The sequence below is a fragment of the Corvus cornix genome, chromosome 3, assembly GCF_000738735.6.
Source record: "Corvus cornix cornix isolate S_Up_H32 chromosome 3, ASM73873v5, whole genome shotgun sequence".
NCBI classification, from domain to species: domain Eukaryota; kingdom Metazoa; phylum Chordata; class Aves; order Passeriformes; family Corvidae; genus Corvus; species Corvus cornix.
This window is the reverse complement of record NC_047056.1, coordinates 85,785,420-85,803,113: the sequence shown is the minus strand read 5'-3', so window position 1 is coordinate 85,803,113 and position 17,694 is coordinate 85,785,420. Positions and strand designations below refer to the sequence as shown.

Sequence of the window (17,694 nt, the reverse complement as noted above, 5' to 3'; positions counted from 1 at the left end):
CTTTTTCTCTTAATTTAGCTCAGTCATGAGTTAGGTCTGTAAAATGATGGCTGTGTACACCTTGTTTCAGGGGGAAGCTGGCTTAGTAGGTGCTCCTGGCAAACCTGGTCTTACTGGCTCCAGGGTAGAAGAGAAACCAAACAAATACCCAAACAAACAAACAAAAGTTTCATTCTAACCATTTGCAGTCCTAACATCCTTTTTGCCACCTGTACAGTATCTACATAAATTGTACTTGAATTACATATCCAGTTTCTGAGTTGTATAATGTGACAGAGGAACTTTCAAAAGAGAAAAAGGCAAGTGGTGCTGGGGTACAAACCTGCCCAGCAGTATTATTTTGCATTAAGAGCAGTTGTCTAAGTCTTCAAACTGTACAGATCTTCCCAAGTACAAGATTGCAGATTCAAAAATTTGAAATTTGAGAGTCTCGAGATCTCAGCAAAATGAGATGAGGAGCAGCACTTCTTCCACTCTTCCGTTTTAATCTTTTGGTCCTTTCCAGAAGTGGAGTATTGTAGGAAAGCCAGAACTTGCAAAAAGAGACATATATATTATAGAACTTGCTGGTAATACTTGTTAAAATTGCTTCTTTTCATGGTCAGATTTTTTGTTGATTGCACCTGCTTTTAATGGCAAATATTTGGGATTAAATCTTAATGTCTGTCCAGCTAATTCCTTTTAGAAAATTTTAGGGGAAATAGTTCTGCTGCTTCAACAAATTAAGAGACCACACAAATCCCCATTATTTTGTTGTTATTAAAATGTCAAGAAAATGTTCTGCAACATGACCTTGATGCAATTTGTGTATCTTTAGGGCAGATACTTCCTGTAATATAGCACAAGTGGAAGGAAGGAAGGAACAAACTTATTTTCTGCAGATGAGGTAGCCAGCATTTTGTTCAGCAACAAGATTACCACAGTCTATCAATTTCTGCATTCAAAGCCAGGGTTTCGCTGACTTGTACTGCAGGTATATTTAAAACTCTCGAAATCAGATCAGCAATCTTGCAGTGCAAGACAAGCAGCCAATGGCTGTCCATGAAAAACTTGTGTGAAATGTTTTGCCTAACTTAATATGAGAATTTTGTCACAGAAAGGAGAATTTAAGTCAGTCATTAATGTGTTACTTTTCAAATTCCACTCTTTTTTTATTTCTGCAGCATTTGAATTCTTTGAAATTACCAGTGGCTAATACTATTTTCTATACTGTCAAGTGGAAATTTCCTGAACTACTTTACCTATGTTTTGTTGACTATATTTTCTCCAATTTGGAATTTTTTTTTAAAAATTCAAATATGTGCAAAAAAATCTGGATTATTGCTGAAACACAAGGCATTAGTTGATAACTAACATTGGTACAGGCAGAGAACTGACTTGTTTAACAGCAGCATTGCTGAAAATGATGGGGAGGTAGACACGAGACTGAATTATGAGCTAACAGTGTTCTCCTACCGGAATGAAGTAAACCACATATTGGACTACATAATTAAAACTACACCTAGCAGATCAGGGGGAGATATTTTCACTTCTTTGCTTGGTGGTGCTGCACCTGGTATGCTGCATCATGTTTGGGGAGTTCCTCCACCCTCACTTCCACAAAGTATGTGGAGAAACCAGAGAGGGTCCAGCAGGGAATTAGTTATTTTCAGGGGCCTGGAAAACAAGACATCTGAGGAGAGTTTCAAGGAGAAAAATTTGTTGAGTCTGGCAAAGAGCAAGCCAAGGAGTGATTGAGACTGTCCTGCAAACCTGAGGAGCCCAGCTGGTTAATCTTCAAGGACAGCTTCCTAAAACCCCAGGAACACTCCATGTTGTTATGCAGGGAGTTGAGTGAGTATGGCAGAAGGCCAGCATGGATGAACAAGATGCTTCTGGCTGACCTCAGACAGAAAAGAAAGTAAACAGTGGAAGCAGGGCTGAGCTACCCAGTAGGAACATAGAAACACTGCCAGAGCATGTGGTGATGGAGTTAGGAAACCAGAAACTTATCTGGAATTGAAACTAATAAGAGAGTTTAAGGGCAGCATGAAGGGCTTCTGTTAAGTTCATCCATGGCAAAAATAAAGCTGAAGAAAATGTTGACCTGCTGCTTAATGGAGTGGGGGATATGAAAAAGGCTGAGAGTACGCAGTATTTTTTTCACCTTGTTTTTTCCCTAGTAAGTTTTGCCCTCAGGCCTCCCAGGTTACTTAAACATGCTAGCAGAGAGTGTGATAATGAACTGTTGACCACTGAAGCAGAAGAGAGTGTTAAGGAGCACTTAAGCTACTTGAATGCTTGCAAGATACCAAACATTATGCATCCAGGGGTGCTGGGGCAGCTGGCTGATGTCACTGCAGGGTTGCCCTCTGTCATTATCAAAAAATTGTGATGACTGGGAAAGGTCACTGATGACTGCAAACAAGCAAACATCACATCCATCTTCAAGAAGGATCCATTGCACTGCAGGCCAGTCACCCATACTTCTGTCTCTGGGAAAATTATGTAGCAAATCCTGCAAGGAATGTCTGAACACAGGAAGGACTAGAAGGTCACTGTGATCAGCCAGTGTGGATTTACCAAGGACAAATCACACTGACCAACCTGATTGCCTACTCTGGTAAAATGACTGTCAGTGTGGATTAGGGGATAGCAGTGGATGTGGTATACCTTGTTTTCCGCTAGCCTTTTGGCATAGTTTTCAGACGTATAATTATACTAGAATCTGTGAGGTTCTGACTGGATAAATGGACAGCAGAGTGGGTGGAAGATTAGGGTCAGAGATGGAATGATGCTATGCAGTCTGACTGCTGCCTAATAACAAGTGTCGTACTCCATGAGGCAATATTGGGGCAAATATTATTTAATGTCCTTATTAATAACATGGACAATGGGGTTCTCAGCAAGTTCGTGGATGTTATCAAATACAGGGAAGTAGTCAGTGCACTGGAAGGGAGGGAGGGCAGGAAGGATATTCTCAACATGCTGGAGAAATGAGCTACCACAGAACTCTTAAAGTTAAGCAAAGGCAAACCTGAGGGCCTGCCTCTGAGAAGGAATAGCCTCCTGCCATAGTACAGGCCAGGTGCCAAATTTCTAGAAAGCAGCTCTGCAGAAAAAGAGTTGGGAGTCCTGCTGGATGTCCTTGTTTTGAATAAGGCCAAAGGCATCTTGGGCTGCCTCAGCAGATGCATATCCAGCAGGTCAGGAGGAGTGATAGGTGAGTGCTTGTGAGACTGCATCTGGAGTTCTGCATCCACTTTGGAGCTTCCTGGAGAGGATAAAGAGCAGCTCACTGGGGTCAGTCCAGCAGAGACCCACCAAGATGGCCAGGACTTGGAGCCCATGATGTAAGAGGGGAGGCTGAGGGAGCTGGGCTTGTTCAACCTTAAGGTGAGATGATTTGGAAAGGAAGGGGTGGTGGGTGGTGTGCAGACTCATTGCTGTATGTAAGTACTGGGTGGGTGTGGAAAAGTCAGAGCCAGACACTTGTCAGAGGTGTACAATGAAAGGATGAGAGGCAATGAACACAAGTTACTATCAGAGAAATGTTGACTCTATCTCAGAATAATTTTCATATAATGAGTTTAGGATTGAGTAAATACACAAATGGGAAAGCTAAATGAAGAAAACACTTCCATGAATTTTTTTAAAATAAGTGTTAGCTGTGTTGTGTGTCCATCGGTTGGGGAAGAATGGGAATCATAAAACAGCCTGGGTTGGAAGGGGCTTCAAAAGAATACCTGATCTGACCTTTTGCAAAAAAGGGAAACTAGATGAACCAAACAGAAATCATATACGTTTGTAAATTATTTCAGGAATTAGCCTCTCATTTTTAGGTGAGGGTGTCTTGGTTTGAAAGACAGCTGTCTGCTAAGGAAGGCAGAAGCCTCCCTTGGAATGGCAGATGTGACCCCCCTTCCCTCTGAGTTATCATAATTTTGAAATCAAGGGGTTCTTAGGCAAAGATATGGGAAATAGGAATAAAAGTTCTTTACAATTATATATCTATATGTGTATAACAAGTCAAACAAACAACAACAACTATGGCAGTAACAGCAAACAATCACAAACCCAGTCCCAGCCTTCTCGGCTGTCGGGCCCTTTCCCCTCGGGTGCAGTTCCGCTCGCAGCCGGCAGGGGCGCTGGCGGCTCCCGGTGAGCAGGGCAGGTGCGATGGTTCCCCCGCGGCTGCAGGGGGCGCTCCGGAGCGAGATCGGGGAGCACGCGGCACCGGTGCCCTGGGATCCCGGGAAGGGATGGAACAAAGGCTTCACAAACCCCTGGGCAGCCGATCCCGGTGTCCGGCCAGACCCTCAGGAACAGCAGGCTGGAACAGCGGGGATGAGCACCAATCCCGCATGGCAGACGAGGTGTATCCAAACGGAGAACCCCCCCGGGGGTCGGGCAGGCAGGTCGAGCACAGCTACAATGCAGTGGAGGCTCGAAGCAGCGGCGGGGCAGGGCGGCCACAGCCCGGCCTCCAGCAGGGCAGGGAAGGTGGGCTTGGGATCCCGGGGCTGCTCCGGCAGAAAGAAAAACAGCCGAAGAACAAGCAGCTTCCCTCTTTTTCCCAATGCTGAGACTGACTGACTACACACTCAGGTGAAACAAAAAGAGCAGCTAGGTCTTTTGTTCTTCTTAAGCACCTGACCATTTGTTCCCCTAGCACCAGTATGGGGGAAAATTCCTTTAACAGAAAAAAACTAGAAGAACTCCTAAAATCCCAACAGAGGGCATGTTGAAGTTCATTTCACTAGATACCATTTTACATGCTTGTTCTTGGGCTTGCCTCCAAAACTGAGCTGTTGATTGTATGAGCCACCCCTGCCAAAAGAAAAAAGCAAAAGGCAACCACTGTAGGTAGGTGATGAAAAGTCCAGAACTATCTGATAATTTATACATCTGCACACCTCCAAAGCTTTGAATTTAATTCCCAGATATGTAGTACATGATCAGTACATGCATGATACATTACTTGAAAGATTTGACAAAATGCTGCTAGAAATTCTGCAAGTTATAGCCAGCTGTTCTAGTTAATCTTACTTAAACTTTAGACTTCTATTTAAGGAAATTATACTCTCTGAAGAGTGAAGGAAGGTTTAGACATTGCTCTGTCTAATTTTTTTAAAGGAATTTTAAAAACCACAATAAGTTCTCCTTTGGATATTTTCCACTCTTTTTGTCTACAGATGTATAAAAACTCCTGTGTGTTGTACTGAGGCCATGAGACTGAATTCTGGGGACTGGAAAAGACATGCAAATCATCTCCTGCTAGACGATTTGAGGGAGAAAGAAAAAGTTTGGATTTTTTTAATTAGGTCATTTTTGTGCTGTCTGTATATAATTTTGCCCATCTGCCTTCTGTATGTCTCACAAAACATGCAAGTATACATTAATAAAAACCTAGAGGAGGTGTTATTCTTGTATAATATAGACAGACTGCAAACTGCATTTCATGAAGATGTTAACATAGTTTGATTGTACATTATGATCCCTTTCTGAGCTCAAAATTAGGAAATCAGAGCTGGAAAGAGCATTATAACAGGCCTTTTTATTGAAATACCATCAAACAAAGAATTTAGTCTGCTGAAATTGAGTTAATAGTTTAAAACTCATCACTTCTGTGTTTTCTCTTTCTTTGTTTTTTGTTTTGGTTTGTTTTTAATGCTTGGGTAATTGGATATGGTTTTCAAAGTGCAAGAAATTAGGGTTTTTTTCATAATTCATATCTGTATATTTTTCAATTAATCCAGTTGGAGACCTTCACAGCTGACTAGTCATGTTTAAAATTTAAAATGAAGGTACTAATGTGAATAAATGTATTAAAATTGGTTCTGCAGAAGAATAGAAGTACTGCAATAAGCAGGTCTAGAGTCAATAAATAGTTGAGAATTTTTAAAGCTGAGAAAATCCCATAGGATGAATGGAAAAATAAATGACTCCTATTAATTGACAAAACTATGGAAAGCCATATCATTTTTTGTAGAGAATTCCCACCTTTTTGAAAGAGAGAAAATCAGCATCCAAATTATTTCATTTTTGTCTCATAATAAAAGTTCAGTGCAGTAAAATTATTTTAAAGAATACAATTACTTGAACAATATTTGTTTGAGATTTGTATTTCATCCTTTTGTGTTCCAGGGTGAACGTGGCTTTCCAGGTAGTAAAGGTGAAGAAGGTGAAGAGGTAAATTATTCTGTCTGTGTTATTTATTGGTTTAACAATATGATATATGGCCAGCCAAGTAGAGCTTTGTTCTGAGTGTCTACCTTAGCCCTTTAATTAATAAAATTCTTAAATTTTTGCTATGTAAATGCTTAAGAACAAGAAGTTCTTTGAGTGTTTACTGAGTGCCATCAGGGCTTCTTTTAGATTTTTTTTCCCTAAGAAAAAGTTTTATGAGGAACCAACAGAACCTCTGCAGTGGCAGGAAACTGTTCAATAGCTTGTATTAAAATGGGAGCTGAACTGGTCTTGCAGAAGGCTGTCTTGGCTGATAGAATGCCTGCATTGGGTGGCATTAGATGATGCAACCCAATCTTCTTGTGTTACTTCTGACAGGTAAGTCTTCACAGGTCATCAAAGGCAAGTGAATCTGTGTTGAGGGAAAAGTAGGAGGAAGAGCCAGATACCAGCTTGTCTAATAGGACAAAAAAGTAACAGTGGTGAGAGTTTATGGTTGCAAATTCAGTTGTCAACCATGTTCATGCCTGTTTACTGGTTTCTCACTATTTTTGGCTGGTTTGGATCAGGCAACCTGAAAGAAGCCTTTTCTTGAAAAGCAGGTAGTGTCTCTGTGCTTCAGCCCACTGTCTAAAAAGGGTGCAGAAAAGAATTTCTGCTGAATTTATGTATCATAAAGATGAAGAATGACAGAAGCTGCTATTCTGGCAATATTCAGACTGATGAAAATAGTAAGTAGGGGGTATCTTCTGAATTTAAAAAAGTGTAATACATTTGTGAGTTAGGCTGCTGTCTTGGGGTGACCTTATGATGTGTATCCCATATCTCTGCTTTGGACATGGATATATTCACTCACCCACCATACCTCTTCAAAAGTGTCAGACAGCTTTCCAGAGTTGGTATTTTAAAGAAAGAATGCTATGGATTAACAGAATTGAAGCAGATTTAAGATTTTGAGGGTTTTTTAGGAGGAAGTATCCCAGTAGCCAAGAAGGAAGGAGTATCAGAAATAAAAACCAGCATCCATAGCAACTAACATTTATAATGTGAGGATTCAGCCTCTAAAAAAACCACTTGTTAAGCTTGAGTGTCTCTAACTCCACTGACAGATCTTATTTCCTCTGTAGTATCATTATTCATCAGTTCTGAAGGGCTTGTGGATTTTTTTCTTTTTTTTTCCCCTCCGCATTATTGCTCTGCAGCTGTGCTGTGCTCTCTTCGAGTTTTATGAATAAATCGTGTTTGAGCACAGGCACATGGTTCCAGCTGTTGCTGCCACTCTCTTTGCTTGATTCCCCTTATTTTAAAGCAGAGATAAAATGACCCAACCACTGGTAGTCACATTTTCCTTATGTGGAAGCTAAACCAGCATGCTTAGACTGTTTTTTTTCTTTTTTGTCTCATAAATTCAGATGATCATTAAAAGGTCCCATTTAAAAATACTTCCAGTGTAACTAATAATGCTGCGTTCAACTGCCCTTCAAATTAAAGGAAATATAAGACTGGAAGGATCTTTACTTACCAGTGATCATGCAAAAATAATTTGGGCTAGTCTCATCAGAAGCATCAGATGTTTGTGTGGGAAGTGTGTGTTTTAAAGTTATGGGAAGTAGGTCTTCAGCAGTTGTTCAGTTCAGCTTTAATTCAAACAATTGCTTAAGGATAACAATTTAGAGTTTCAGCTACTAAACTCCAGTATAAAAAAATTATCAACACATTTGCATTTTAACATAGCAGCACAAAATGAAATAATTATATTAATTTGTGTGTAACAAACATGATTACAAAGACTGAAATGGAAAATTTTCCTATTATCAAACGTTCTGGCTCATATTGCATTTTAAGGAACAAAATTTTTTGCACACTCTATTTTGCATATCACCTAGGGTGAGACACAGCTACCTCAATGTGGGACATTTGCCATTCCAAAGTCCCCACAGAAGTACATGAAAATGAACCATCCTGTACTTTTGGTTCAGTGACCCTATCATTCTGTAGGATTGAATCCTTGAAACCAACTCAGCCTTGTTCCTCTAGTTTCATCAAATGACAATAGTTGTTTATTGTATTAGGTTCTGCTTTGGCAGAGCAAGCCTTGGGGACATCAGAGAGGGAGAGATTACTGAGGTGACAGTACGTCATCATTTGTATATTACTGTTATGGGAAGCATCTATAATGTAAATTATTGAGGGAGATTCTTTTTGGCTGTTTAAGAGTTTCTCAAGACAAACTTGGTTCTTCTTGAGGAATCCAAAAGTCTTGATCTGCTTTCCTGTGGTTTTGGTCAGTGTTGAACTTGGTTCTCTCTTACAGAAGCCAGTAGTGGTATGGGAAGTACAGACTGTGTGTGCAGGTGTTATGCTGCAAGCTTTCCCTCCGAGGGAAATATGCTCTCACTGTGAATTTCTTTTAATTCTCCTTTGTATTCTGTTTTCTTTGTGTTACATAGATAATGACACTCTTACATGATAGTCTTATAACTGCAACAAAAACATTGGTTTACCCTTTTATAGCGTGACTGAAAAAGTATATGCTGAGAGACATTTTAATTGGTTTGCTGCCAAGAAGGCAGACTTTATCATGGGGATCTTTCTTCTTCTAATAATGCTTAGAATTTTAATTTTACAGTATGGGGTAGAAAATATGACTATTACATTTCATGATGATAGGAAGCCAGAAGGTACTGATAATAACTAGAAGAAAGCTTTAAAATCCAGAATGTTCTTGATAAATCAGAGATGTAGCCTGAAAAAAACCAAATGGGATCAAACATAGAAAGAATGAGTGCAAAGAACTACTTGCAGGGGAGAATAAATATGAGCTGCAATAAACCCAAATCAAGTAGTACCTACACAGAAATTAAAATCTGAGGATTATTTAGATCACAAACAGAATACAGGTAAATAAAATTGCAACTGAAAGACTTATACTAAGGTACTCCAAAGGGAACTATTGTCTGCAACACTGATTAAAAAGCCCTATTAAAAAGTACTATTTGGTACTGATATGGCTTCAATTTTACAGATTTTGAAAGGTGAGCACTGAGAATGACTGGTGCTAAGGAATAGAGAACCCTTGAGGAAGGACAGCACGATTGACTCTTAGTGTAGAGTCAGCTGAAAAAAATATGTGAACAGCCTTCAAATACGTAACATTGCTGCAAGGAGGAATGGTGTGTTTGCGTGTCTGTAGTGCATGCAGAGCAGTGGGATGGAAGTGCAGCAAGGAAGATGTGTAGCCATTAGGAAAGGGGTTTTAATTTTGACACTTGTTTATTACAGAAGTAATTTCCTCTTCCAGTGGCCTGCACTTTTTATCCTGGTAACACAAAAGGGAATAAACTAAAGACTTGCTTCATGAAAACATAGGAGATGAGATTATCTTAAATGTCTTTGCCATTTTCTGTTAATGGCATCAAAATTACGCAAGGTATCACTTACACTTATTTCTAATTGGATGAGCACAGGGAATACCAAGACAGCTTCTTTTTTAACATATATACTTGCTTGTTTTTAATGTCCAGTTAACAGTTTTCTGTGATAGGATTGTAAAGCTCTGGAACAAGTTGCCCAAAGTGGTTTTGCAGCACCAACTTTTTCTTGAGGTTTTCAAGAGGAGCCCTGAACAACCTGGCCTGATCAACAGGTTTGGGTCTGGATTTCAACCTCTGTAGGCTTCAAGATCTCAGACCTATCTTGAAACCGGAAGAGGTTGAAATCTAATTTATTCTTACTTATTTTCATACTAGAAGTATGTGCATCATTTCGGAGTTGGAACAGGCCCAGTGCCTGTTAGCTGATCATAGAATCATGGAATTAACTAGGTTGGAAAAGTCCTTTGATATCATCAACTCCAACCTATGACCTAACACTAGCTTATCAACTAGACCATAGAAGTAAGTACCACATCCAGTCTTTTTTTAAGTACTTCCAGGGACAGTGGCTCCACCACCTCCCTGGACAGTCTATTCCAATGCCCAGTCACTTCTTCTGAGAAGAACTTGTGTCTAATGTCCAGCTTAAATACCCAAATTAAACAAATAACCTTTAAGATGCCTTTTTCCTTTGTTAAACCTGTAATTAATTCTTTCCTCCTTGTTACTGCTTCCTTTGGTCACTCCAGTTAGTACTCTTCAACCAGGTCCCCCATTTTTTCTGTCATCTTGTCTACCATTTTGGCTAGAATATGTATTTTCTTTAGTACACTTTACAAATATGATTCTTTTTGTAAATGAGCTTGAACACTGAGAATTCAATTTTCTGGGACACAGGGAACATGAACACCATATAGGTTTCATTAACATTTGGCAGTATGTGTGGAACAAATCTAAATTTTATTTGAAATAGGGTGAAAGAAAAGCCAACACATTTACATGTTAATTATAGCTGACCATGACTTGTTTGTCACTAATAGATAACAGTCATTTCATGAAGCTGGGAATCCTAAATTCCTTGCCTTGCTTAGCTGTTTCAAAATGCTTGTATAAAATCCCCGTTTGTGTTTTAAGTCAGAGAGGCAAGGTGTGCTGTTACATTATGAAATCACAGGACTAGTTGATATCTCAGAAGACTCAGGATTTGTGACAGTAGGAGGACTGCTGTGCTGGACAGGGACTCTTCAATTGCAGTTTGGCTGGACTGGCTGCTTTCCTTCATAAAGCATATTCCCTTTCATCTCACACTTGAAATAGAGGATTTTGAAACTGGATGTCATTGGACCTGAACTATGTAGCAGTTTATGTGCTGTGATATGCACTTGTAAACATTTGATTGTTGGTAAAGTTATTATTTTGCTATAATTCTGTGATTAATACTTCTCCGTAAAATGATATTAGTTTAAAAGTTACATGTATTTGAATAAGGGAAACTTTGAGAATAAAACCACAATGATAGTCATTTATTATTTCCAGAGTTTCATCCTTTTTACTTTACATATTGCATGTCTTAATTGTGCTTTTGCCTGTGTATAAATTTGAGAAGAGAGGAGGAGTCTGGGGTTTGTCCAGCCTAAATGTAGAAAAAAATTTCATCTGCTTAATTTTCTTCTAAACGCAGGATGTTCTTTGTATATATTTACTATTTTCTGAAGTACAATTTGAATTATCCCAGGAAACAGGGCTTCATCTATTTCCTTTAGAAGACAATTCCTAATAGATCTTAGTGTCAAGAAGATTTCCTGGAGGTTCAACATTTTCTATTTCATCCTATCACACCTAATAAAATACTTCTCTGTCTATCTTCTGTCCATTCAGAATACACAAGGCTATAAACTTCCAGGGTGTCTCCAGGTATGGTCTTTTGTTTCACTCTTCAATATGCTTGTCTTAAATAAGCATAAGTAAATGAAGAAAGAATCACCTTTCCAAGTCTAACATGCTGGTTTGAAGTTAGTCATTATTTACTGGTTCTAATGTTTTAATATCTGTATCATAAAATTCAGTAGTAAAACCAGACACTCAAGTACTGGGGAAGCTTCCAATTTACTTGAAAAATAGAAGCTATTGCGCATAAATAGAAGACAGTCACGAACCTCAAAGGTCTATAATTAAAAATACTAGAAAACTACAATTAAGAGAAGCAGTAGGTAACCCCGTGTACTAGTAGAGTGCTTTTATTTATGAGCTGTAGATTCTGCTAGAAATGCTTCAGTCTGAGCAAAAGATTAGAATAGAAATTCCATAAATTGCAAATCTTGGTGTAACCATGGACACAACCTGTTGGTCTTAATGTTTTTGGCCATAATGGAAGAATGTGCGATTTGCATGATAGACTTAGGGTCCTATTCCCTAGTTTGTTCAGATGTGGGTGGAGTCAGTGCCACTGTGCTGAAAATTTGGCTCTTACCTGTGCTAACCATCAATGCAGATACTTCATGGGGACAGGGAGAAGAATTTTTGAAATCCTATTTCATGCAGGCAAGACTGAGTGCTTTACCAGCTGGATATAAATGTGAATAGAGGTTTTTCATACTTGTCTCCTAATGCTATATAGGGAAGTATACGAGTTTTCTCTTCTTCTTGTAATGATTTAGTTACCTCTTTGCACCTTCTTTTGGGTAGCATTTTAGATCTTTTTTTCATGAAGTCGTACAAGGTTAAATGTTACAAGTTTTTATTTGAGATTTCTTTTTGTTACCAAGTGGATCACCTATAATCAGAGATAGTCTGGGAAAAAAGGAAAAGCTTAGAAATTCTACAGGAAGTCTCCCCCTGAAATAAATGCAGTCACGTAGGCATCTTAGTAAGCTAAACTTTACCAGGGCTTATCAAGTAGTTCTGTGGTATTTGGCTTGATCTGGCCATCTTCCTACTGCTTAATGCTCTTGCCCTTTGAAACAGGCTTAATCAATAGTGTCTGTTGAGAATAGTCCCTAGCCTATGTTAACTTTTGAAGTGTGCCTGGGAATTATATGAGGAAATGCTAATTGGACTCATTGAAATGTCTGCAAAAAACCTTCACAGCTGGGGTCTATCAATTAAATTATATAGATGACCGTGTTCCAGGTCCTATCACTGTTTAATTTACTTACACATACCCATTTGGTTAGATTAAAGGTTCATCAGGCTCAGCATCCTGCTTATAATGATAGCCAGAAGTGGTGCCCTGGAGAAAAGCATAAGGACAAAGTAACCAAGTATAGTACTCTTCCAGCCTTCAATTATTTGAGACTGCATCTCAGCAGATGTATTTTCAGTGAATTTAAAAGTCTTCAATGGACTTTTCTCCCACTAGAATGTACAGTTTTCTCCTGGATTCATGTAAACTTTGAGCATCGGCAATATCCTGTGGTGAGGAATTACACCATTTATCTTTGTGTTTGAAGAAATTCTTCCTTTCATTTATTTGGAACCTTCTTCCTCTTAATTTGATTTGGTGTCCCCTACTTCCTTCAGAAGGTTCCTGTTCTCCTTTTCAGTATCAATCGAGAATCAATAAGCTTCCTGAGCTGTCTCTTTCAAATTGAAGAATACCAGCTTACTTAGTATATCCTGCTATGAAAAATGTTCTGTATTGGATCATCCTTACTAGTTGGTTCTGCATATTACTGAGTTGTGTTCCAGTGTTTAAAGATGGAAGAGACAAGAACTTCAGTCTATGTAATATCAAAGAGAAATTCTTTGGTTTATTCTCTGTGCCTTCTTGTCTCCCCACAGAGACTGTTCTATCCTCTCTTTAGCTTTGAATGTGGCCTCAAGATCTTATCCTTGATCCTTTTGAACTGGCTGTTACCAGTCATTGCATTTAGGAAGTTGTGTTTGTCTTCATGGGTGCTAAGGGTATATAGGGGATATAAGGATTTTACAATCTTCATCATTTGGTGTATATCTACACTGAACTTCATTTGTCCTTTCACCATGTCATTTCATCTTATAATGCCTGTAGTGAGTTTGTCACAGTCCATCTGCATCTGTTTTATCCTTTTTAATTTGGTATCTTCACCAGATCGTTGTGTACTTCAAAATGGTTTTCTTCGAGGTTTGAGTATAAACACTCCAAGTCCTGCTGAGAATAAGATTAGTGGAAAACAGATTTTGCAATACATGAATGCTGGTGTGGACTCTCAACCTCTTTCTGCCTTGGATTATAAAAGTAATATTTGAGAGGTGTGGAGGCCTTTTGGCATTAGAAAGATATCCTTATCTTAAGCTCTGAAAATGGGCATTTGCACATATTGAGTACAATTGTCCAAATACTTCTTGAGCCTGACAGAGTTCAGAACTCTGATGATCTTTGTAGGTCCTTTCCAACTCAAAATATTTTGTGATTCTGTAATTTACTTTGGTCCACAAATCTCTCCAAAGTCCAATTGCTCCCACAATGTAGGAAGCTTCTTGTATGGTAGGCTGTAGAGGTTTGGTCCAAAATATTCACCACTTACTCATTTACCTTCTGTGAGGTAAGAACTAGGAGAAAGCAAAGCAGGCACAAAACTCAAAAGAATATAAAGAAGTTTATTAACAGACCTAAAAGAAGAAAAAAAAATCAGACCACACCTTCAGAACACTTCTTCTCCCCCCACCTTTCTTCCTTCTCCCACTGACAATGTAAAAAGACAACCCTTGAGATTTTCAATCTGTTTACCACTTCCATAATAACCTTGTTCAGTTCATTTAGGAAGAGGAGAGGAGTCCCTCTTGCTCATGCTATGGAGACATCTCCACAAGAAATTCTCTCATGGCTTCAATATCACAACGAGACAGCCGCATGTGAGACTCGCATGTGAGTCCCTTCCCCCGACTTACAGCTTTTCCCACAACTGCTTTCGATGGTCCACTCTTGAGCTACTGGGGTACCATTTTAAGGTTGAGCTGTTCAAAAACAAAGGTTCTCTTCACCCATCTCTGGGAGTGTCTTCATCTCTAGGAGTAGAGGCCCTCTCCCTTCCCTGGGAGCAAAAAGAGTCCTCATCATCTTCATCTCTAAGACTATCTCTGGGAGCATCTGTAGGAACAGAGGTCTTCTCCTTCCAATTTGAAGCAAGAGTCCTCATCACTTCCATCTCTCCCTGTTCAAACTTCTCATCAAATTACAGCTGCTTCAGCATTTGGTTGTTTCAGCACAGGTAGTTTTGCTCACAAGTGCAGTTTGAACGCTCCACCCCCCCATGCTTCCATGAAATTACAACGGGTACTCTGATGTATCATAGTCCATCACCACCATAGCTTTACAACAGAATTTCAGCTTCTAAGCATCTCCTCTTTCTCCTCCCTCAGGATTTCAGCTCTTCTTTCTTTACCTAATGTCTGCAGGCTTCATCTGTTCTGGAGGAAACTTACAGCACTAAAAGGGTTAATCTCACCCGGGCCTTGCAGCTGAAGTTTGCTTATCCATGTTGGTCACATGATCTTTGCCAGGCAGCTTCAGCTCAATCTTTGGCCGCACTGGAGAGGGGGGGCAGGAACTGGGCCGCGCCGTCTGCACATAGCAGGGATGTGGGGGGTTGCGGGTGGAACAGGGCCACACAGCTCCAGGATGGCTGTGTCCCGGCCTGGCCCTGGCCCGGCCCAGTTACCTGTCCCAAGGCTGGAAGCAAGAGAGAACTTTCCCAGGGTTTGTCCATTCTTAAATGTGGACCACAGAGGTGTGTCAAACTTTTTTAAGTGGCTTAAAAAATTGTCAATATTCAAACTAGCTAGTTAATAGGTTCTGTTAGGTCATAAAGGAAGCTGTAAGCACCTCTTTGCAGGAAAATCACTTCCGAAGTTATGCTAACCCCTGACATAGGCCCAGATGTGGAGCTCTGGAAAAGAAAGCACATGTGGTGCTCTGCAGAAACACCCATGCCTGTTCTGATGAACTATTTGGGGTATCAGAAGCACTGCAGCTTCCTTAGGGGGCACTGCGTTGAGATATGAGGTTTAATAGTGTGAGCAGAGTGCCAAGTCTTTTGCATGTACTCCTTCCAGTAACGGTGGCTTCCATGCCACTTTGGAGATTTCTGTGAAGGCACATCCAGAAATGGATGACTGGATGTCATTACAGCTATAGATGCCTAGAGAAAACACTTGCTAGTTTAGAAACAAGGCTGTAAGCCTTTTGACTGGTAGCTAATAAATGGTAATTAATTTAAAATTAATGTAACAATTTTTATCTGTAACAAATGATGCACATTTAGCAACTGAGACCTGTTGTAGAGGATTACACTTTACGAAAAAGACTGTACTGACAGGTATTTAAGGAGAAGGAGCAATAGGATAATCTAATAAACAGTATTGATGCTGCAATATTTAGAAATAACATTTGGCATAAATTGCATACATGCTTATGGAGCCTTGTTGTTCCTATAGTTTAGTCTCATACTTTGATACTTCTTTAAAAATTCTATTCATAAAATAGGCATGAAGGCGAGGATGTAAATTTATAGATGAAATCACAAAATCATGGAATGGTTTGATTTGGAAGGGACCTTAAAACTCATTTAGTTCCAATCCTCCTGCCATGGGACACCTTCTACTAGACCAGGTTTCTCAAAGCCACATTCAAACTGGCCTCGAACACTTGCAGGGATTGGGCACCCACAACTTCTCTGGGCAGTTCGAGTCCTTCACTACCCTGGTAGCAAACAATTTCTTTCTTTTATATTATCTAAGTCTATCCTCTTTTTCTTAAACAAGTTTAAGTCAATGGGCTTTTTATAAGGGCTTTTGCAATTTTGAGTGAGAGTTGTTTACAGTGAGGAAAACTGTTAGAATTCATGAACAATTTGATGAAAGAAGAAACAAAAAAATGGTTACACACATTGGTCATTGTAGAAGAGGAGATGACAGAACTGTGTTCATGAATATACTAAAACTAGCACTCAGTGTGTGCATGTGAGCAGGGGAATCTTTCTACAACCCACAAACACAGATGTGGATGTTACTACTGGAAAGACAGCAATAGACATCTTTAAGTATATTTGAGTCTCCAAAGCACTTTTTTTTTCTCCACTTAGCAGTAGTTGATGTTTATTAATGTAATACTGTCAATTATAAAAATGGTCTTCCTTCCAATCTCCTCCCTTCCAGTTGCTTCCTATTCCCAGTGTCCCTGCGCACTGCTGTTGCAACTGTTTGTGTGATTCCTAGTAAAATAAACAAGTCAGGGAACTGTTTAGACCAAAAATGCCTCTGTTTACTGCGTTTATAACCCTGCAGATTCTGTTTCTTCAGACTGGTATGTGGCTATTCTTCAGCAACCAATGTATTTCAGAAGAATAGGCATCTTTTAGTGACTAAAAGGTGCTGCAGATCCATACAGATGACTTTTTGGGTTGGAAAAGAACAGTATGATTACTTTTGGATGAAGCTACACTGAAAGATAAACTTTGGGAACAAGCCTAGGTTGCTGCAATTGCTAATGGCTAATGAATTCATGAAACCAGACTAAAGCTACTTCAGTGTAGGTTTGGAATAACTCCAACAAAATACAGTGTTAACGTCTAGTATTCTGTGCCATTTTCTCCATAAATCATTTCTTTTGTGCCACAGTCTATCTCATATGAGCATAAGTAAAAAATACTTTGAAGAAGACCTGATATGACATAACATGACATGGAAGTCAAGGGTATTAAGGCTGTTACAAAGGATCTGCACAAAAGTTCAAGAATGGTAAATTGTACAGAAGGCTGTGCTAATTTAGCTAACCCAATCAGCAGCTTTATGATGCTACTTTATACAGTATGCTCATTCATCATCTTTGTGTATTGTTAAATTTTAGTTTAAGAAGCCAAAGAAGCTGGCCTAGAAGAGCAACTAATTTGCAACAGCTGCTGGTAGTTTCTGTGACAGCAGATGAAAAGTAGGTGACTGAGTTGTCTTAGATGTCTGCAGGGAGCATATCACTGATCTTGGTATAGTAAGGCCAGTACATATTGTGCACAGATAAAGAAAAAGGCTTTATCCATGTGCCCTTTTCAGTTTTACGTACTTATTGAAGGCTAGCAGTAAGTTAAACTCCTTCTGTTGTTGGTAGCTGGACAGTAAATACAGTTCAGATTTCCTAGGATGACCTTTGTAAAGAAAATTGTTCCCATTCAGTAGGCTG

General features: G+C 39.4%; 1 protein-coding gene across 7 annotated transcripts in view; it reads left to right on the top strand.

Moving 5' to 3' along the window:
• COL19A1 (collagen type XIX alpha 1 chain) overlaps positions 1-17,694 on the top strand; it is a 187,483-nt gene that overhangs the window by 61,920 nt on the left and 107,869 nt on the right. For 6 of the 7 annotated variants that reach the window (XM_019288280.3, XM_019288287.3, XM_010405625.4 and 3 more), the window contains exon 11: positions 6,127-6,171. The exons of the other annotated variant lie outside the window; for it this stretch is intronic. In XM_019288280.3, coding sequence (XP_019143825.1) covers positions 6,127-6,171 — 45 coding nt within the window. The remainder of the gene's footprint in view (positions 1-6,126; positions 6,172-17,694) is intronic. 7 annotated transcript variants of the gene reach the window in all.